Raw genomic sequence first — 24331 nt, forward strand, 5'->3', positions numbered from 1 at the left:
AGCAAGTATTTTTACGGACGGTTTTTTTGAAGATAATTGGGAATAGACCCATAGGACATAATTAGTGTTTAATAAAGATTTAAAGGTTTGATTTTTTGTCATGTTATATTTTACATTATTTTTGTGATGTTACTCTCAGAAAATTTAAACTCATTTTGTCTTGAATTAATTCAATTTGGTGTTATTTTTTATGCTAGTATGCTGAACCCAGTATTGTGTTTTTTTCTTAATTATGTGTTAGTAATATGTCGATTTATGTTCATGTTTTATATTATAAGTAGCCTTATCAACAAATAGCATGTTTCGAATTTGAAAAAAAAAACAGCCAATAATAATAGGCTTTTATTTTTAACTCGGCGAAGTTCAGCATAGCTGTTATTAACCGAGCATACATACAAAATACATAAGATTAAATTTACATATTGGTAACTTAAGGTACTAACTAAGCAATGATACTTTTGTAATTATAAAGGTATACACAAGGTAACACAAGCGTAGGAATTATATTTTATAAAATCACTAAAAAATTTTGACATTCTATGGCGTAAGTATATTGCTTTTAACAACTAACAATTTAAACTTAACTAAGTAAATGTTGCTTCTATTTTTTCTTAAATGTCAAAAATGGTAGGTCATACAGTTTGCGAAAAATATCAGTGTTGGCTAACTTAGGTAACAAATAGGAAAACGAATGTTGGAAAAGTTCTGTTCTATGCCTAGGAACATCAAATAAATCATTAAAGCGCGTGTCTCTGTTATGAAGAGTATTTCTTTTATTAAGCTTATCAAACAGATAGCCTGGACAAGAACTATCAAGTAACCGTTTTGCTAGGCAACTCTGACGATCGCATATTTTCAACCAACCAAGTTCCCAATATTTTGGAGTGATATGTTCCCTTACACTCACCCCAAAAATGAACCGTACACAAGCATTTTGTATTTTTTGAAGCCGGTATTTTTAATTTCTATTAAGAAAAGACCAATAAATTTTCAGGTTTGTATTAATAATTTCCCTACTCTTGTACAAATTTTTCAATGCGCAGAAAGATTTTTGGACCACCTTCACAACCTGACCTATGTTGTTATCAATTTCAACAGCTTGAAACCGATCGCTCAAGTAGCTCCTAAAAAACGGCGCAGTGGCATCTGAACACAAGTAAGACAATTTTGCATATAACATTCGATGATCAATGGTGTCAAATGCCTTGCTGTAATCCAAGAGAACCAAAGCCGTGGTTTTACCAATATCTGATGCACCTACAATATCATCCAGCACTTTAATTAATGCTGTAGTTGTGCTATGGGACTTTCGAAAGCCAGACTGATGAATTGGAATGAGACTATATGCTCGTTCAAGAACGCAACCACTTGCTGATAAACCAACTTTTCTAAAATTTTGCCCATTGTGGATAACAGGCTGATGGGTCTTAAATCAGAAAACGTATCAGGCTGTGTGACCTTGGCCAGAGGTTTAACAATTGCCTTCTTCCAATTGGAAGGAAATTCCAAGTTTAAAATACAAGTATTAAATATATGTACCAAGTACGGAGTTATGGCTGATTCACGCAGCTTTATCATTTCTAGCGAAATTCTATCAGCACCAGATGCATTGGACTTTATATTACGAATAACAATCCCAATCTCGTCACCAGTAACCTGCCTTAGCTAAGCCACATAATTTATCCATTTTTTGTTTTTGTTTTCGTGATACCTCAAAGTACTGTCATTAATCGGCGGGGCAACCTGACGAACACTGTCGATAAAATATTTATTACGAGGGCGAGTCAATAAGTCCGCGACTTTTTGAATTTCCCGCCCTTTAATGGAAATGGCAACTCTGCTCCTGTCAATAGAGAACTGTCGGTTGACGCCTGTCAAAATTTGAACAAGCTGCGTCATTTAGTTTGCGTTTGGCAGCTGTTGATAGCAGACTACCACTCGTTTTGAGAAGAAAATGGAAAAAAGTGAATTTCGTGTGCTCATTAAGCATTATTTTTTACGGAAAAAACCATCACTCAAACCAAGGCTAAGCTTGATAAATATTATGGGGACTCTGCACCATCCATTTCCATGGTAAAGAAGTGGTTTACTGAATTTCGATGTGGCTGTACAAGCACGGAAGATGCCGAACGTTCTGGACGACCAGTCGAGGTCTCTCCATCCAAAACAATCGAAAAAATTCACGATATGGTTTTAGCCGATCGGAGATTGAAAGTGAGAGAGATTGTGGAAGCCATAGGCATCTCACATGGTTCAGTAGTTTCAATTTTGAATGATCATTTGGGTATGAGAAAGCTTTCCGCAAGATGGGTGCCGCGTTTGCTCACAATCGACCACACATGCAACCGTGTGACAATTTCCCAGGAGTGTTTGGCGTTATTCAACCGCAATATGGACAAATTTTTGCGTCGTTTCGTCACCGTGGACGAAATGTGGATCCACCACAACACGCCGGAGACCAAACAGCAGTCAAAACAGTGGATTTCTCGGGGTGAATCGGCGCCCAAGAAGGCAAAGGTGGGTTTGTCAGCCAATAAAGTCATGGCGACCGTTTTTTGGAATGCACGCGGTATAATCCACATTGACTATCTTCAAAAGGGGAAAACAATCAATGGAGAATATTATACCAACTTATTGGATAGATTCAATGAGGAACTGAAAGTAAAAAGACCACATTTGACCAAAAAAAAAGTTCTTTTCCACCAGGACAATGCAAGGGTCAGTTGCATGTGCATGTGCAGTTTCCATGGCAAAAATCCATGAATTAGGTTACGAATTACTTCCTCATCCGCCCTATTCTCCAGATTTAGCCCCCAGTGACTATTTCCTATTCCCAAACTTAAAGAAATGGCTCGGCGGAAAGAGATTTGACTCCAACGACGAAATCGTCTCTCAAACAAATGCCTATTTTGATGACCTCGACAAATCATATTTTTTCGAAGGGATAAAAAAATTGGAGAAACGTTGGACTAAGAGTATAGAACTCAAAGGAGACTATGTTGAAAAATAAAATAACTTTTTATATAAAAACCTCTCATCTAGTGTTTTCCAAATAACTTTTTGATTTTGCAAACGTGTCACAAATTCCAAGTAAGCCTTCTTTTCGTTACGAATAGCCTGGGTAAAAATATTTCGGATTCTTTTGTAATCCTCCCAATCGCTTATATTCTTTGTGCGTTTACATTTAGAAAAAAATCTGTTACGTTGTATTTTCACAATTTTTAGTGTTTCTGTAAACCAAGGGGCCTTGCGTTTGGTGACACGAGCTGTCCGAAGTGTAGCGTGTGTATCAAAAAGTGCTAAGGTATTAGATGTTAATAGCTCAACTTTTTCATCAACACCCGCACAATTCAAAATGGCTGCCCAGTTAGTATTTTATAAATCATGGTTAAAGCTATGGGCATCAAAGTGCTTAAAATCTCTAGATCGAATAAATTTAGGTTCAATTTTTGGAATATTAACGTGTAAACTGCAATAAACTAATTGATGGTCAGTGGTTCCATGAAGATTTAAATGCTCAACATTACCTTTTAACAGTTTATCTTCCGACAGTAATATCACATCAATCAAAGATGCTGATTGACGCTCATAACGAGTTGGATTAACGACAATTTGTCTGAATTCGAAACTTTCCAACAGGCGGTCAAAATGCTTTAGAACTAACGAATAGATTTAAATCTCCTAAGGCAATAACTTCATCACAACATGGAACAACATTGATAAAGGCGGCTTCTAAGACATTTAATGCAGATAACACGCTACCGTTGGGAGGTCTGTAAAATACTAACAACTGCAACCGATACTAACAAACCGATTGCGATTGAAACGCCCCCAATTTTTAATTTGACCCTAAGTTGCTCAATGCAATCCTAAATTTCACCAGTATCAATTCTCGAAACAATCAAGTTATGCCTAATGTACAAGCCAACACCTCCACCTCTCGTTTTCCTATCCAATCTGTAAAAATTAAATCCATTAATGGCAACTGCAGAGTTCAAGATATTTGAATTCAGCCAACTCTCTGAAATTGCTAAAATATCCTGTTGCGAACAACGCAACCATTTATTTTAAATTTAACTTAAATATGTTCGCATATCTTCCTTTCTCACATTGCTTTTTACGTAGTCTAATCGGCACGACAAAGCTGTGCGAAGTCAAAAGAAAATCTATAAATAACGCAGTCAAAGAAGCCGCCCCGTTTAAGTTTTGCCGTCGCACAAAAAAAGGTTACCGGGAACCAAGCAGCGCGATGCAAAAATGTAATATTGACCGATCAGTGTTCCAGTAGTCGAGTTACTGACAAAAGCTCAAGAGGGTGACGTCTCGACCCGCCTAATCGTTTCTTTTACGATTTTCACGCGCCAGTGATGTTTTGTTTTTAAAATTAATAGTTTCTGCCCCAAGAAACTTTTATACAAGTTATCAGTTGAAGGGTTTTTAATTATGAAGTTAATTAAACCTGTGAACGAGTCAGTTCAATCAATTTAATTTATCCACGAAAACCGTAAATTTCTAGCCTGGAAGAATTACAAGTTGGTAACCTTTGTGCTGGGTGACTAAGTATACAGATTGGGTCTTTGTAGCTTTGTACTCTTTGTAATGTCAAATATGTAGTAAAGCAAACAAACAAGTGTTAAAGGTGTAAAGGTGCAAGTAAACAAAAAGAAGTGAGTGCAAACAACCTGTAAAAAGTGAAAACAAAAAGTGTCCTGTTTGGAGTATAAATACTGGAATTTACAGACTACTGTAAGTGTTTTGAAACCATTTTTATGTAATTTTAACTATTTTGTGCCAACTGTGTTTACTTTGGCTTTGACATAATTCGTTGCAAATGTCAACATTTTTGTTGACTTATTAACTTTTTATTAGTTAGTTTTAGTTTGTAGCTTTCATAAAGATAAGGTTTTTATGAGTGAATGAGAGAGGGTGCATGTGAATTCTGTGAAATATTTTGATATCCTATGTTGCCACATTTATTTCTTGGAAATTAAATAATTAGTTTGTTTGTGTATAAAGCGGTTTTTTATTCAAAGTTGCCACCCAGTGTCCTAGATAATACAGTTGCTATTGTATGGAAAAAATAGATGCTTTCTGATAAAGCTTGATATTGGAATCAATTTCTAATATATCTGTACGGTGGGAATTTCACCTCCCACACGTAACAAGTTGGTCCTTCGAGCCGGATACTGGTCTGGTGGTTTTGTTTAAAAGATAATAACAAATAAACAATTAAAAAAAATATATATATATATATATATATAATAAACATTTTCACATGCATGCTAACCTAAAATATTTACCATATTTATATTTAAACACTTGGCAACCCTGTTCTTTGTGTTGAAATATTTTAGTACTTTTTAATAAATCTTGTGTGTTTAGTAATTTTGTAGGCCTAAACAAAAAACTTTCTAAGTAAGTCATTTGACATTTTACGTAACCTGGTAAACTTTTATTAATTTTTGTACGTCATTGCTTTAATTAGTAAATAAAAAATGGACGAGTTAAAAAAGCATTTAGCTCCCATTAAGGGTGCCATCACCAAAATTCAAAAATGGTTTGACAAAAATCAAACACAACAAGATGTTTATCAGTTTGAATTCAAAGTAAATCAACTTGAGGGATTTTATAAAAAATATGATGAATTGTTAGAATCAATAGAAGAACATGGTGATGACACTTTTAAAGAGGACTGTACTCTCATGGAGGATAAATATTGTATTATACTGTCAAATTTAAAAAGAAAAATCGATATGTTAAAAGGTACATCTGTGGCAGAGCAGGTAACACATAATGTGGTAGCACCTAGCACAAAACTACCAGAAATCTCTATAAATCCATTCTCAGGTAATTTTATGGAATGGAGTACCTTTTTTGAGTTGTTCGAAAGCTTAATAATGAACAACTCTGGGTTAAGTGACATTCAAAAATTTATTTATTTAAAATCGTATCTAAGGAACGAGCCCTTAGAGTTAATAGAGAGTTTACCTTTAACCAGTAGTAATTTAAACGCGGCTATCGACACTTTAAGGGATAGATATGCAAATGAATTTAGGATTATTTTTTGTCATATCAAAAAGCTGATTGAGGTACCGAATCTCACAAAATCCTCTGCCTCTGAACTTAGAAAATTAATTACGCAAGCAAGACAGGGTATCCAATCCTTAAGAAATTTAAATGTTCCAAAAGATGAATGGGCTGACCTCATGCTTATTTTTATATACTTACAAAAGTTAGATTTTAATACCAATAGGGCATTTGAAACTGACAGGGACCATACCAAGCGTCCAACCTTACAAGAATTCTTTGATTTTTTGGACAAACGTTGTAGTATAATGGAGACTGTAACTGCCAATTCTCCAAAACCTTTTACGCCCAGTATCAAATCAGGAACACGAAGTTCCCATTTTTCCAATACCGGATCTTATCAAAAGAAAGATTATAAGTTATCCTCCTTTAACAATAACAATGCTAAATGTTTATTTTGTAATATGCCACATCGCATGCCCCAATGTGACAAATTTAAAAGGCTTACCGTCCAGGAAAGGGTTTCTTTTATTAAAGATAAGAAATTATGTCGAAATTGCTTATCTTCTGTACATAATTTTGATAGTTGTCCCTCACAAAAAACCTGTATGATGTGCAATAAAAAGCATCATACACTTCTTCATATTCAAAATTTCCAGTCTCACATTGGAAATAATTCCTCGAATGAAAATAATATTCAGAGCTCGTTCCAGAGACATATGAATCATGGACATAATAACTCGTTACAAACCCCTTCGAGAGCGCTCGATCAATCGCCTGCATTTGCAGCAAAATCTCAAGTTAGCTCTCAGCATAATGAACCTCAAGGTTCAAATTCTCAAGTTAATGATCAAAATTCTCAATTTCAAACCCTGCACACTAGGGCATCCTGTTGTTCTGGAGTGAAGAGGTCAAGTGGTGAAATTCTGTTAGCCACCGCCGTTGTCATGCTCTATACCAGTGAAGGGAATCAAGTTTCAGCAAGAGCACTACTAGATAGTGGAAGCCAAACATCCTTTATAACAAGTAATTTAGTTAAAAAACTTAATTATCAGCCTTATAACAAAAATATGCAAATTTCAGGTATTTCCCAGAAAATTACCTATTCTCATAAAATGATCGATTTAAAAATTCACTCCACAACCTGTCTTAAAAGGGAGTTTTTTGTTTCTTTTGTCATTCTTGATAAAATTACTTGTAACATGCCAAGGATTAATCTTAACACAGATACACTTAAAATTCCTAAAGACATTTCTCTTGCAGATCCCAAGTACTTCGAAAGTAACCCTGTAGACCTATTGTTAGGTATGGACATTTATAGTGAAATAATATGTTCCGGTTTTATAAAATTGGGAAAAGGATTACCAGTTTTAATTAATACATATCTTGGCTGGACTATATCTGGAGTTTTACCAATAGAAAGAAAAACTTTTCATTCAGTAGAAAATTTTGACTCAAAAGAACATTTATTTGATCCAAATAATATGGAAGTCTCTCATACCTTTCACTCACAGCTATCCTCTGATGTTTTAGCGGATGAAATCCTACAAAAATTCTGGACTCTAGAGGAAGTGCCTGATAAGATCATGAGAACAGCTGACGAAGAGCTGGCTGAACAGTACTTCCAAAATACCACTTTAAGATTGGCGGAAGGTACTTTTCAAGTAAATTTGCCTTTGAAAAGTACAAATGAGCATTTAAAATTGGGTCAATCGTTTCACCGAGCTCTTAAAAGATTTTTAGCTCTCGAAAATAAATTTAAAAAGCAAGATAATCTTTATGCAGAGTACAAAAAATTCATAGATGAATACATTTCCCTTGGTCATGCAAAAAAAGTACCACTTTTGACCAAAAATGAAAAATCAGAGTTAAAATATTTTTTACCACACCACTGTGTACTCCGTCAAGACAGTGTAACGACCAAATTACGCGTAGTCTTCGACGCCTCCATGAAAACGGATTCAGGCTATTCATTAAACGACATAATGTTAAAAGGTCCAACAGTTCAGCCGGAACTGTTCGACATATTATGCAAATTTCGAACTTCAGAAAAGGTATTTATCACCGACATAGAGAAAATGTTTCGTCAGATTAAGGTAAACCCTACACAGAGTTTTTTACAAAACATTTTATGGCGGGAAAAATCTAATGATGAACTGCAGTGTTTGGAATTACAAACAGTAACCTATGGGACAAATAGTGCTCCCTTTCTAAGCACAAATTGTTTGGTTCAGTTAGCCAATTCAAATATTAAAGACTACCCACGAGCTGCAGATGCTTTGAAAAATAACTGTTACGTGGATGATGTCCTATACAATTGTGATACACTTCAAGAACTTGTGGAGACCCATAAACAACTCACTGAGCTTCTAGGAACCGCAAACATGAAATTACATAAATGGAGCTCAAACTGTCCAGAGTTCCTTAAAGAAATATCCTCCACCAATAACCAAGACGAGTCATATATTATTACATCAGATGGCAATACAAGCAAGGTTTTAGGAATTTCATGGCAACCTTTTTATGATAGTTTTTCCATAACATTACCCAAAATAGAATTGAAACATTCAGTAACAAAGAGACAGGTCTTATCGACAATTGCCCAGATTTTCGACCCGCTTGGTCTTATAAATCCATTTGTAGTCATTGCGAAACTTTTTATGCAAAAGATTTGGCTTCAAAAATTAGGTTGGGATGATCAACTAAGTCCTGATTTGCTTAAAGAATGGCAAACTTTCTACGATAATATCACAGATTTAGGCGAAATAAAAATTTCTCGCAATTTATTTGCCCCACTTAAACGTAAACTAAAAATCCAGATCCACGCCTTTTCAGATGCAAGCCTCAAATGTTATGGAGCGTGTATCTACGTGCGTGCTATTTACGAAGATAAAACTATTTCTTGTAATTTGCTTACATCAAAGAGCAGAGTGTCTCCAATAAAGCAGATTACATTGCCAAGATTGGAACTCTGTGGCGCGGTTCTTATGGCAAAATTAACTAAAAGGGTCCTGTCTATATTTGAAACCAAACTTAATATAGACTCGACACACCTATGGACGGATTCTGAAATAGTCTTGTGCTGGCTCAGATCACACCCATCAAAATGGTCGGTGTTTGTGGCAAACAGAGTCACAGTAATACAAACACTAATGCCAGATTATAATTGTTGGCATCACGTTAAGTCCGCTGAAAACCCAGCCGACATCCTGTCAAGGGGAAGTCTACCACGTGACCTCGGAAAATCAAATTTATGGTGGAATGGTCCGAAAGTTTTACAAGACCCAGAAGCAGAGTTTAAAGCTTTTAAATATGCCAGCGAAGTAGAAAATATCCCTGAAGAAAAGAAGTCTGCGTTAACGGGATACAAAAATCAAGACGATTTTTATGAAAATATCTTATCCAGATACTCATCTTTTAGAAAATTGCAAAGGGTTATAGCCTACTGTTTAAGATTTTGGCTTAAGCTCAAGTCAAAGAAACTTATAAATAAGGAAAACATTACTGGACCATTAACCCTACAAGAACTAAAAAATGCAGAAAGGATAATTATTAAATCTATACAAACAAGATTTTTCGCTTCAGAAATAAAAGAACTGAAAAAATCAGGACAATTACTTAATAATAAGTCATTAAAGTCATTAAACCCCACACTTGATGAACATGAGATGTTAAGAGTAGGAGGAAGGCTCACTAATGCAGATATAGTCTATGAGCACAAACACCCACTTCTGCTACCATCCAAAAATCAAGTAGTTAGACTCCTTATTAAACGTGAACACTTGAAGATGCTACACGCCGGCCCTCAAAATGTCCTCGCCTCCATACGTCAGAGATATTGGCCAGTAGATGGTCTACGTGAGGTGAAAGGGGTAATTAAGCAATGCTTAACTTGCTTTAGATTCAGAGCACGTCCAGCGTCTCAACAAATGGCTGATCTTCCAAAAGAGAGATTATCGGTGTCAAGGCCATTTCATAATGTCGGAATTGATTTTGGAGGGCCGTTTATTGTAAAGCCTTCAAAACTGCGCTCCAAAGCAACTCTGAAGTGTTACTTGTGTGTAATCGTTTGCCTGACTACGAAGGCAGTACACCTGGAGGCCGTGTCTAGTTTATCCACAGAAGATTTTTTGCAGGCATTTAGGAGATTCATTGGACGACGAGGACTGCCTTCAGTCATTTTCTCCGATAATGGAACTAATTTTGTGGGTGCTAGAAACATATTAAAAGAATTATATGACTTTTTTAAAGATGATAAAAATCAAAACACCATTCAAGATTACCTCAGCACGAATGAAATTACGTGGAAGTTTATACCACCAAGAAGTCCCCACTGGGGGGGAATATGGGAAGCTGCAGTGAAGGCAGCGAAACATCACATTTTGCGCGCAGTAGGTGAAACACGTCTAACGTTTGAGGAGTTCGGCACAGTCCTAGTTGAAATCGAGGCAATAATGAACTCAAGGCCCCTGTGTCCACTTAGTAACGACCCAACAGATATATCTTCGCTGACCCCAGGTCATTTTCTAATTGGTACGGCACTTAATTCTATTCCCGAAACGGATGTTTCCAATGTGTCGGAAAACCGTCTGAAACGTTGGCAAAGATGCCAACAAATACGTCAAAGTTTCTGGAAGCGTTGGACGCTTGAATACCTTAGTCATCTGCAAAAAAGAGTAAAATGGACAGATTCCAAGAAAGATTTGAAAATTGGAGATCTTGTGTTGCTTGTGGACGAACAAAGTTATCCTCTAAAATGGCCTTTAGCTAAAGTATCAGAAATTTTACCTAGTCGGGATAGCAAAGTAAGAGCTGTGAAAGTAATTACCAAAAATGGCGTGTTTACTCGATCTATTACGAAACTATGTCCACTTCCCCAACCTGAATGAATATTGAAGTGGTCACTCCAACGGGGGAGTATGTTGCGAACAACGCAACCATTTATTTTAAATTTAACTTAAATATGTTCGCATATCTTCCTTTCTCACATTGCTTTTTACGTAGTCTAATCGGCACGACAAAGCTGTGCGAAGTCAAAAGAAAATCTATAAATAACGCAGTCAAAGAAGCCGCCCCGTTTAAGTTTTGCCGTCGCACAAAAAAAGGTTACCGGGAACCAAGCAGCGCGATGCAAAAATGTAATATTGACCGATCAGTGTTCCAGTAGTCGAGTTACTGACAAAAGCTCAAGAGGGTGACGTCTCGACCCGCCTAATCGTTTCTTTTACGATTTTCACGCGCCAGTGATGTTTTGTTTTTAAAATTAATAGTTTCTGCCCCAAGAAACTTTTATACAAGTTATCAGTTGAAGGGTTTTTAATTATGAAGTTAATTAAACCTGTGAACGAGTCAGTTCAATCAATTTAATTTATCCACGAAAACCGTAAATTTCTAGCCTGGAAGAATTACAAGTTGGTAACCTTTGTGCTGGGTGACTAAGTATACAGATTGGGTCTTTGTAGCTTTGTACTCTTTGTAATGTCAAATATGTAGTAAAGCAAACAAACAAGTGTTAAAGGTGTAAAGGTGCAAGTAAACAAAAAGAAGTGAGTGCAAACAACCTGTAAAAAGTGAAAACAAAAAGTGTCCTGTTTGGAGTATAAATACTGGAATTTACAGACTACTGTAAGTGTTTTGAAACCATTTTTATGTAATTTTAACTATTTTGTGCCAACTGTGTTTACTTTGGCTTTGACATAATTCGTTGCAAATGTCAACATTTTTGTTGACTTATTAACTTTTTATTAGTTAGTTTTAGTTTGTAGCTTTCATAAAGATAAGGTTTTTATGAGTGAATGAGAGAGGGTGCATGTGAATTCTGTGAAATATTTTGATATCCTATGTTGCCACATTTATTTCTTGGAAATTAAATAATTAGTTTGTTTGTGTATAAAGCGGTTTTTTATTCAAAGTTGCCACCCAGTGTCCTAGATAATACAGTTGCTATTGTATGGAAAAAATAGATGCTTTCTGATAAAGCTTGATATTGGAATCAATTTCTAATATATCTGTACGGTGGGAATTTCACCTCCCACACGTAACATATCCAGTTTCAAACTGTCCAAAAGAATTTCCCTAATTATATCTATACTTGGTAATAAAGATCTAACATTAACATGACCAATTCTTAAACCGTTGTTAGATATTATTGTGGTCATAGATAACAATAAGCTAAATTGCACCTGACTAACCAAAGCAATAAAATAAACACCTTATATAAGTTTCTCCAAATCGAAATCACTGCGAATTGCAATTGGTTGGTCTCCATCCGTTTTCCGCGCTAGAATTCTGTACCATTTCTGTACCAGATATACTTAAACCCAATTTTCCTCAAAGCCTCTTTACTTTTTTTTAGGAAAATATATGTATCTTTTGACAGATCTTCATCGATATAAATAGGCTTAGATGAGTTTCCAATACCCTTAAGGTAAGTTTTCCTTTCTTAAAGCGGGCTTGCATGATGGACTGTTTTATTTCCCAGGATTTTAGAGTGATTATGGCCTTGACACCGCCTTTTGTGTGGAATTTTCTTGATGCTTCAATATCAGATACTGAAACTTGAGTTCCCAGGCTTTTACACAGTTTAACAACTATTTCATTAATGTTATCATTAGGTTAATTTTTCTGAAAAATCCCAGTAATACATACATTTTTTTTGCAACTTTCAGTTCCGGTCCTCATCCGCGATACTCTTTAACCTGGAAACCTCCTGTTTTAATATTTGGTTATCTCTAGACATTTCTGACACCATATCAGATAGTTTAGTCCTTTTCTTTTCCTCCTCATATCTTGAATTAAAAAATTCCATTATCCTTATTACTTCTTTTAATTCGGATTGAAGTTCCCTTATCATTAATTTAAGATCCCCTTCTTCTTGCTCCTGATGTCTTCCAAGGCTGCTACTAGATGCTATTATCATTCGGTTCAGCCTGGGAGAAAAAGCCAGATTTTCTTTGGTTACCACTGCTGCAAGCTTTACAGTTCCATGGCGTTTTTTCCACTTGAATAAATCTAGCATCAACTTCAGGGGCCCCTTCCACAATCCCAATGAAAATACCCCTTGCATGCATTCTCCGCATTGAATTTTCAGCCTCTTGCCAATAATTTTGTTACAGATTTTACAGTTTTTAGTGCCAGTCATTTTCACGCAATCTTGACGGCAATGTCGACTAAAGGTCGCAAGTGCAGCACAGTGGACTGCTGTCACCTACTGCACCTATTATTGTTGAATTACACGAGAGTACAAAGTCCAAGCGGGTGCTCGTTTGTAAATGATTTGGCATAAAAACCACTAGTTTAAACCAAAAATTGGATATTAAAAACTTACCAGTAGCTCGAAAAGTGTCACTAGGGAGTTCACTGACAGAATATACTAATTAATTCGCTTTCAGATACTTAAATTATATTAATTTAATAACGATAATAAAGCAATACAAATACTCGCTTTGACAGCGTTGCCGATATGTACTCCTCCTCCACGGCTTTCAGGACCGGTAGTAAAATTCATGTCTACTGTAAATATAAAAGAGATCCAGCCAAGTCTTAGTTGGGATTAGTATAGTTTTTAGTCCTAACATTTTGGCAGCAAATAGTGATGGTTGTTTGTTAAAGCCGAGCTTAGTTAAAAAAACTATGTAGTAGTTTTCATTTCATAGCATGTTCTACAGATCGGTCGAAAGTACCATTCAGAAGAACATCCAAACTGTTGATTTTTAACCTCATTGGTCATTTAGATTTACATGCATAGCAAGTCATAATAAGATAATAATAAACTTTGTTCAGACTCTTAAGTCCTGTCTTATGCCGAGTACACTCTGGAATTCTGAAAAGTCTGGAACAAGTGACTAACTAATTCTAGTAAAAACATGCCTTTAAACCTTCCCAAAAATGCTCGGATATAAATAATTCAATAACAATTTAAATCACCTTAAAAGAGAATATTATCTGATATAATAAAAAAAAATACTTACCACAACAAGGAATCATAACAGCATCAGCCAACAAATCCGAACAAATAGAACACAACAGATCCTCGGGAATCTCGGGCTTCACCTCCTGAACCGGCGGGGCACTTTTCTGATTTAAAGCCTGCAAGTCCAGAGCGGGAACTGCATAAGTACCATTGGACATCATCATGGCCCCTGGCACCTCTGGCCCTTTCACTGGAATCATGAAACTTTGGGGAATTCCTGTGGACTTTTTGATTTCTACTGATTCCTGTGTAGGAGGTGGAAAATGTTAATATTTATCGAAAAAAAAATGTTTGTAGGGACGTACTGTTTGTTGCCCCAAAGGACAATCCTTGATCCAGTGCCCGCATTGATGGCACTTGTAGCATCTGTAACTGGCTGGCACTGGTCCCACTTGATTTGCCCCACGAATTTTTAAATAACTGTAATAAAGATTTATGTCAGTTTATTATATTATAAAATAGGGGATTTTCCAGTTTGGAATAGGTCAGAACAATTTAAAAGAGTTTTCCAGGTATTTAAATCTAATCAAATCAAAATGCCTTTTATTGTCACAAAAATTAAATATTCCATGGACAAAGCTAAATCTTAACAAATATGTGTAAAATCAAGGTAATAATAAAATATAGGAGAAAAACAATAAAGGACATCATTTAAACAGAAGTTGCCTAGGTATTAATGGTATATCTGCTACACTGATTAAAAAACCCCATGTAGAAATTCTAAACCCCTACTCCTCATAATAAACAAAATTTATGAAATAGGACAAGTACCATGTAGTTTTAAAATATCAGTTGTTACCTCGATTTACAAATCAGGACCTACAAATGTTATATAGGCAATTACCGTCCAATTAGCCAGGTACTAATAGCCATAAATAAATCAGGCTGCATAAATTCTTAAATCGGGAGAGTAGACTGAAGAAAAATATTGTGCAAATAAACATGCTATTTCATGGCTATTTTCACCCACTGCATCTAAATATTTCACAGTAGATGGAATACTGACTGCTATTTTATATTTCCAGAAATATTTAGGGTCACTGGAAATAGAAGATTTGGTTTGCTCAATATACTCTGAGTAGCACTGATTTTTACAGATTGCTCTAAGTTACTGAACATTTCATAGTCTTCAATGGCTTTAGACTGTTTATACTTTGCATGTGCCAATTTTGACATTTTGATTTCAATTCTACGCTGAACCATATTGGAAACTTGAATTTATTGTTAATTTTTATGATAGGTACAAAATAGGTGAGAGCATTGCCGAATCCATTATACAAACAGTCCACATTTGCTTTAACATCATATGAGAATAAACTATCCCAATCCGTATTGCATAATATGCATTCTTGAAGTCATGTATTTCATCACAATAATCAAGACATTCAAAATTGTTTAACTTTATAAAAATCACCAATGCAGGATGATGTTGATCACATTTAACTAAAAGATCATTTGAGCATGATAGGGTATCATTACTATTGTTACTAAAAATCAGATCTAGATATACCCCATTTGCATTTTGAATGTTATTGATCTAATACATATTAAGGTATGGCATTGTTTCTAATAAAGATTCTGCAGGTCTCACAACACCACCACTAAACATGCCAAGAGAGTCATTAGACCAAGTCAATTTTGGTAGAATAAAATCACCTGCAATCAAAATTGAGCTGTCACCATAGTCTTCGGCCACCTTCTCAGTTGTCTCACAAAAGCGGTGGTAGTCTTCAGGTTTAGAATTGGGAGGAGTGTAAAAGCAACAAATAATTCGTCATACTTTACCAAAAATAATCGAAACCCAGATGGCTTCAGATTCTTCATGAGCCATAGGCGCGAAGTGTGAACGAGTGAACAGCAATAGGTACTCCACCATTTCTGGTTTTACTAGTCCATTCAAAACATCTGTCTTATCTTTAAATAGTAAGTTATGCAGACCCAGTTCAGAAGAAGTTGCTGTTCAATGAAGTTTCACTCAACATCATCACACCATATACTGAAGCATTTTTGTAAACTTCAAACAACTTGGTTCTTAAGCGATTTACATCCTGATAATAAACTGTAACTTCATTATCATCTAATAATTGTTTTGTATGTGTACATTTGGTCTTTGAAAATTTACATGTGAATTTCTGAGTTTACATTCAAATGGACGAAATACAATTCCATCCGGCCAAAAAGATTGAATAAAAATTATGTCATTATATTTGTCACTTACACCAACTTTAAATGATTTTATGCCATTACGAGAAGATAGCTGATATACAACTATGTCTTTGTTGTCATCTATATTCGCCTGATTTCATCAAATGTGACAATTGTACCGGACATCCTTCCAACATACAACCATTGCTTAGGAGTCGCTGGTACTCTAGATAAAGGTAGGTTTTTCCCTGTGCCTCTTGAAACAGCTGGCTTGGAGCCAGTGATGATGTTCCAGGGCTTTGTCGTTTGTAGTTTTGTCTCTGTATATATATATGTTTGCATGGGTATGCTATGTAACACTTTTGTAAATGGATTCCGTAAATAAATTTAGAAATGTATTTGTTCTTATTGACAAATTAAATAAAATTTTCAGTGGTTTGGCATAAAATCCAACCATTCCTTTGATTATGTAAAATGGAAGATGTCAGGTCCTACAGCCTTGTTAATTTTTAAGTTCCTAACTTTTGACTGCTTTTAAATAGTGATAAGAGACATCGGGTGACATTTCCTATGAGAGATTTGTGAAATGTTGAAAATGCATCAGAGGTGAGTTTTCTGGGAGTCATTTTAGACCAAAAGCTACAATGGGGTAAGCATATTGATGGTCTTGCGGGGAAAACTCAACAGGGGCTTGTATGTGCTCAGAAACCTCTGCAATTGTATCTCTGCTGATATGTTAATAACCGCATACTTTGGCATTTTTCATTCCTATCTTTCATATGCCATTCTTACCTGAGGCCATGCAGCAGAAATAAGCAGAGTTTTTAGCTTGCAAAGAAAGGCGATAAGAGTGATATCTGGTCTAGGTTACAAGGATGATTGCAGAAATGTTTATGTTAGTCTCGGTCTCTTGACTGTGCCTTGTTTGTATGTGCTGCTGTTTGTTAAACAGTGTGAGAGTGAGTTTCAAGCTCACAGGAATGTCCATGACTACAACAGTCATGCAAGGAACACCCTATATGTACCTGCCTATTGGCATCTGGAGAGATGTCAATAGGCAGAGAGATTAAACCATATCAGATAACTTTTTTTATTACTCTCTCTGTGGATCACAAATTTCCAAAAATTGTATTTATTTTGTCAGAAATGTTTAACAAATAAATGTCATTGTAATGTTAATATTATAATAATAATATATTGAATTCAATTTAGTCTATGTATATTTTAGTATTTAACTTCTCATTTGATTTATGTTAATATTAACAAAAGACCTATGTATTAGATTTAGTAATTAATGACTGATCCATGTCCTGATGTTATGATTATTTAATATTAATTTTATATACTGTTTACACTGTATCTCTTTGACCTTGCAGATCTCATAGAAACAAGTATCAAAAACTTTGCTGATGATGCTAAAATATATGCAAATCCTCTTACACATGGAGAGCAGCTGAAAGTAGATTTTCAGAAAGTAGAAACATGGTCAAGGATATGGAGTATGACATTAAATGAGTCCAAATGCATAGTACTCAGAATTGGACCAAACAACCCAAAGGAGGAATACAAGGTAAATAACATGACCTTAACAGCTGTTTCTGAGCAAAATAATCTATGGGTAATAGTTACATTTATTTTCCTTATAAAACAAGCAAGGATATTGAGATATTGGAGCGGATACAAAAATGCCAACAGAGCTACAAGACTTACCTTACCTGGAGAGGCTGCAGAGGTTAACATTAAAGGAAAGAAGACTTAGAGACCTTATAGAGACATATAAAATCATGATACATAACACAAACGTTCCTTTAAATTTTCAAGAAATAAGCAATATACACGAAAAACCCTAAATAAACTAACAGTTTATTATCAAAATTGTAGGGGCATTAAAACCAAGTTACAAACATTAAACCTTAATTTACTGAATAATAATAGTGACATAATTGCTCTGACTAAAACCTGGTTGAATGATTCTGTTTACAGCCAGGAATTCTATACTGAGTGTATAATTTTAGGTGATTTTAAAAGTTTTTATATCTTTTACTAATTTTACACATTTTACACTAATAAAGTACGTAATATTTATAATGTACTACTAGTTATTGTTAGCTCCCATTTACAGAGCTCTTTAGTAAACATTAATGACGACCCATTGTTGCCTATTGATAGGCATCATCCTGTTCTTTCAATTGAAGTAAATATAATAACTTTAAAGATTGTAAACAAGTCAACAATAAAAAATTTTGACTTTATTGTTTAAAAACAGAAATTGGGATGTGTATAAATGCTGTGATGTTAATAATGCTGTGAAGGAGTTTAATAGCAAAAGGAATGAAATTTTTGAAGTGTGTGTTCCTATAAGTCAACCCAAGTGGGAAAGACCTTTCATGTATGGTACAATGGAGAGATCATTAAAATGATCAAAACCAAGAGAAGGTTTTTAAACAAATTTAGAAAATCAAAAATAAGCTTTTGGTGGGATAAGTACAGACAAATAAGGCAAAAAATTAAAATAAAACATTTATATGATGATCACTTAAGTAGAGTAGAAGCAGATTTATTTAGGGATCCCAGGTTTTTCTGGTCCCATGTTCGTAATCAAAGAAAATAGTCTGATTTTCCATCTCAGGTCTCCTATAAGGTTATATCCATATCTCGCCCAAAAAATATTCCCAATATCTTTGCAACATATTTTGGTTCAGTTTTTGAAAATGAATCTATTGGTCCTGATAGTCTTCCTGGCTATATAATAAAGGGCTGTGGTGATTTTTTGGTACCACCTTTTTTATTTATTTTTAACCTTAATAATTCTCTTGCACAAAAAAGGGGCTAAGCATGAGGTGATAAGCTATAGACCTGTTACCATTCTGAATGCTGTCTCTAAAGTATTTCAGATAACCTTATTTCATAGATTATATGCTGAAGTCAGTCATAATATATCCAAATACCAACATGGATTTTTGCCTAATAAATCAACATTAACTAATTTGATTACATTTGAATTTGTTCACAATGCTTTGAATAATAAAAGACAGGTTGATGTCATATATACCGACATGGAGAAAGCATTTGATAAGATTCAACATTCCATAATAATAATATCTCTTTATGAAAATAATGTAAATACAGATTTAATTCAGTTAAGTTCTCCCTATTTAGAAAACTGACAACAGTATTTTTTTTTCTTTTTTTTTATGTTGAATACAAGCACAATAGAGGAAAGTCCTATGTCACTCTTGGAGTGGTGCTTGCGCGAAGATATTTGTGGGCATTTATCTTGAATCAGGTATCCATCGACGGCTACTTGGATTGTTCGTCGTTTAAGAAAACTTTTGATCCAATTCAATAATGAGTTTTGTATGCCGATTGAGGACAGCTTGGTTAGTAGTCCCTCATGCCACACTCTGTCAAATGCCTTGGAAATGTCAAGAGCGACTGAGCGGGACTCGCCGTGCTTCTCCATGGCCTCCGTCTACAAGTGTGTGACGTAGGCCAGAAGATCGCCGGTGGATCTAAGCTTTCGGAAGCCGTATTGATGCTCGCTGATTAGTCCAGATGATTCCAGATATCTTAACAGTTGTTGGTTGACTGCTTTCTCCATAATCTTTGATATTACTGAAACTAGTGCAATCGGGCGGTAATTGGAGGGCATCGTCTTCTTACCCTTTTTGGGTACAGCTTGCACTCGAGCAGTTTTCCAGCTTGTTGGAAATTGGCCCTGCTTATACGATGCTGTGAACAGTCTACATAAGGGAGGAGTCAATTCGTCTGCACAAAGTTTTAGTATTAGGGCTGGAATTCCATCGGGTCCAGAAGCTTTGTTGGTGTCTACGCTTTTAAGAATTTTATTTATAATTCGTTGGGGAAACGAAATTTCGCCTATTGATGAATTCACACTTGGCAAATATGGCAATGTTTTGCCTTGCGAGTGCAGAGTAGAATTGGACGCGAAGAGTTTACCCAGTAAGTTGGCTTTTTCCCTTGCTGTTACCGCGATAGAACCATCATCTGCTGTTAGGGGTGGCAAGGCCGACTTAGCAAATCCTTGACTAACGGCTTTCGATACCGACCAGAAAGATCTTATTCCATTTGGGCAGTTTAGCAGTTTGTTTTTGATCCTGTTGTTGTGACTCTCTTTGCATTCATCAATAATTCGTTTGCAGCTATTTCTGGAGGCTAAAAAGTTCCTCCGATTTTCGATGGAAGGATGTTGACGCCATTTGCGATATGCTGCGTTTTTAGTGTTTACTGCTTTTTTGCAATTCAGGTTGAACCATTGCTTGTTGTTTGATCGGCATTTTGTAGAAAAAGGGATATAAGCTTCCATTCCTGCTAAGATCGTCTCTATAATTTGGTTTGCACATTCTGAGATGTTATTGGTTCTAAAGCAGACTTCTTTCCAAGGGAATGAGCGATAAAATTCCCAAAGATGGTTTCACTCTGCTGATTTATAGTGCCATACCTTCCGCGGCATCGGAGGATCCTGCGTTTTAACCTCCAACTGGCAAGAGACTGTTATCAATTTGTGGTCCGATGTTCCTAGGGGGGCATGTACTGATACTGTGTACGAGTCAGGATCTGAGGCCAAGACCAGATCTAGGAGACTCGCGAACTCGTCGTCTCGATCGGGGATTCTGGTAGGTTCCTCCACAAGCTGCGTAAGCCCGCATATGGTGGCAAATAGCTCAGCTTCTCGTCCTTCATCGTCGTTCTTATTGCAGAAGTGCAGCCAGTTGATATTGTGAACGTTAAAATCACCCATGACGATGATTTCTGCGCTTGGGTAGTCAATTTGCAGATGGTTAGTGCAATCAGCCAGGTTCAAAAAGAGCCGTCTATATTGGGTGTCGCTTGGTGGTCTGTAGATACAGCAGATAAATTTCGTGGCACCACTGGCTATTATTTTGAACCACATGACGTCGAAGTCCGCAGGTTCAAGCGTTTCCTCCCGCTGGCAACTCAAGTCGTTCTTGACAAATAGTGCCAATCCAAAGTTTAGTCGAAATCGGGTGTGTAGATCATATCCAAGATAAATGAGGTGAACATTTGTTGTTGAAGGTTTCACCTTTGTTTCTGCCAATGCCAGAAAGTGAGGCTTATTTGATTGCAGGTGTTGGTGTACTGCATTATTATTGGTGTTTAGGCCTCTGATGTTGCAGAAATTGATTTTTAGGCTTTTTGATCCGCCTGATGGACCCTCCCCGACCAGCCTCCGCCCGGAGATCCGAATGGGAGGCGAGTTTACCTCCCGAAAGTTTTGGTCGTGAGGGCGCCATCATGCATTTACTTTTCTTCTCCATTTCCCCTTTGGAAACCGGACACATCGACATGGCGGCGAAACGTGAGTTCGTTCCTATGTGGTGGTATTGAACCGGGCGATGCAAGGGGACAACATCTACCACCAAAGGGGTTGCTCTTTAAGCCGCTTTTTACGACAGGCAGAGCGTACCGGAGGGCTATTCTACCCCGGCCCTCCCCGGAGAAAGTATGTAGAGGTTAAGGGTGCCTGATGTTTACACTACTACCTGAGGAGTTCCCCAAGGTTCCAATTTAGAACCTCTGTTATTTTTGGTTGGCATAAATAAAATTGCTTGTTTCTAATGATTCACAAAAAATACTTTTTGCAGATGATTTTAAGATTTACATGGAAATTACCTCTCTAGGTGATTGCATCTCTCTGCAGAATGATTTAGATAGGGTTGTTAATTGGTGTAATGCAAACTCATTTTATTTCAATGATAAAAAATGTTCAGCAATGTTGCTGACACTTAACAAAAATATAATTATTAATCATAGCTACAATGTTAGCGGTACCGGGCTTGAACATTCCAGCAATGAAAATGATTTTGGTGTAATTGTTGACTGTAATTTAGCTTTTACCAATCACATTACTAACACAGTTAATAAGACACACAAAATAATGGGTTTCGTTATTAGAACTGCCAAAAAATTTAATGTTGAGTGTTGTTTAAAACTGTTTGATAGTCTGGTTTTACTGAGGTTAGAATATAGAAGCATAATATGACGTCTGGATTAAAACCATAGAGCGTTTACACCGCAAATTTTCTTCAAAAAAATATATGTTCTTTAAGAGATTTGGATATTATCCCGAACAAGGTTATAACCATAATTTGCTTCTGAAAACATTTAACAGATTATCCCTAGAAAATTGGCACATTAAAACATCCCTAGTGTACATTTATAAAATTTTGCAAATAAGATTCATGCTCCTCAAAATATGGCAATGCTGCCATTCTTCATTAATGTTGGTAATACCAGACAAAGAAAAATTTTTCATCTAGATTGTCCTAGAACAAAAATATACAAGAACTCACCAATATATAGAATGTGTGATTATTTTAATATTTATGCCTCTGACTTTGATATTGCTATTACAGATTTAAGACATTTTAGAGAAATTATTGACATTAGACTTTCTTGCTTGTCAGTCTCAGGCCTGACATGTGATAATATAAATATGTGTATTTTTTTTTCTAAATGTGGGTAGTTGTAAATACTTAAATATATTATAGATTATAAGAAATATTTTATCTAAAAATATATATCTGGACAGGGAATTCAAACATCGTGCAGAAGTGATGTTCCACTATAGTGCGTAATGAACAGCAACAATATTTTAATAAGCAATAGCTTCATCGGTTTAACTGCCTGCTATTGGATATTTACTAAATTATTATCATTTTATTTTCAAGAAAATTTTAGAACAGCACCATTTAAGCACATACCTACTTGTGGAAAGTGAAACTCTATTGTTATTAAAACTTGACAAATTGGTCATAATGTTGTGTATATCCTGATTTGAATCATTAGAATAATTTGGATTGTATTGTGTAGTTATAAATATTTCTTTTTGTAAATATTTTGTATATTTAGTCCTACCAGGATTACTACAAAATCATTTTCACTGAAATCTCTTATGTGACAGTCAACATCACTTACCACTCTTTCAAAAGTATCACCCGAGGTATCACCAGTCTTGCACAAAACCTGTAGTGAATAAATAGCCTTCATTTAAGATCTTGGATAAGTTGCTAAGCATGTAAATCAGTTATTACCCAAAATCAGTTAAAAGAAGCAGTTTCTTTTTAATAGTGTTTGTGTTTCTTGTTTTTAATAGTTGTTATTTTGTTTTTTGGCGTTGTATAGGAACTCATTCATAACAGAACAGATTGCTAATATAGTATTTAAACCAAGATATAAACAATTATACTATTGAGTAGTATGATGTTAAATTCCTTCAAACCATTTAAATCTCCCGGAATGGATGGCATAATGCCAGTCATGTTACAGCGGGGCAGCGAAATGCTGCTGCCTGCACTATGTAAAATAATGCGGGCAAGTCTAGCCACGGCGCATATACCAGAGAGTTGGAGGGAAGCAAAGGTAGTCTTATCTGCCTTACATCATTCCTCCTAAAAACAGAGGAAAAGCTCATAGAAAGGCACATCAGGGACAATGTATTAAGGGTCAACCCTCTACATCGACACCAGTATGCCTACCAAACAGGTAAATCTTGCGAATCAGCGATTCACGAGATAACCCAGAGGGTCGAACAATCTCTGAACAACAAAGAGATCGCCCTAGGAGCTTTCTTAAACATTGAGGGAGCATTCGACAATACATCATATGACTCAATCAACCGTGCGATAGCAGCACGAGGAATACATCCCATGATTGGCGGCTGGATAACCCAAATGCTAAATCATAGGAAAGTAGCAGCAAATCTCAACAGCACAACGGTTAAGGCCAAAGTGTGCAGGGGAACACCGCAAGAGGGCTGTCATCGCTGTCACCGCTGCTGTGGAACCTTGTATCGGACAGCTTGCTGACACGACTGGAGAGGCAGCTTATCCTCGCTATAGGATATGCTGACGATAGAGTCATCCTTACACAAGGGGGTAGTCAAGCTCATGTATTCGAAAAAATGCAAAGAGCCCTGACTACTGTCAAGCACTGGTGTGAGGAAGAACAACTAAGGGTAAATCCCACAAAAACTACTCTGGTTTCCTTTACCAAAAGAAGGAAACTAGAGCCCATTAGAAACATAAAATTTTATGGAGAAAATCTGCGACTTGAAGACGAGGTCAAATATCTAGGTATAACCCTGGATAAAAAACTCAGCTTCAAGAAGAATGTAATCCAGGCTACAAATAAAGCCACGAAAAC

At 35.9% G+C, this 24331-nt stretch overlaps 1 protein-coding gene across 3 annotated transcripts in view; it reads right to left on the reverse strand.

The window, feature by feature from the left end:
* The window catches only part of LOC126746998 (E3 ubiquitin-protein ligase RBBP6-like), a 141474-nt gene that overhangs the window by 110146 nt on the left and 6997 nt on the right, over positions 1-24331 (reverse strand). For all 3 annotated transcript variants that reach the window (XM_050455465.1, XM_050455466.1, XM_050455464.1), the window contains exons 3-4: positions 14305-14419; positions 13998-14244 (exon numbers count right to left, since the gene is read on the reverse strand). In XM_050455465.1, the coding sequence (XP_050311422.1) occupies positions 13998-14244; positions 14305-14419 (362 nt within the window). The remainder of the gene's footprint in view (positions 1-13997; positions 14245-14304; positions 14420-24331) is intronic.

This window comes from Anthonomus grandis, chromosome 18 (assembly GCF_022605725.1).
Source record: "Anthonomus grandis grandis chromosome 18, icAntGran1.3, whole genome shotgun sequence".
NCBI classification, from domain to species: domain Eukaryota; kingdom Metazoa; phylum Arthropoda; class Insecta; order Coleoptera; family Curculionidae; genus Anthonomus; species Anthonomus grandis.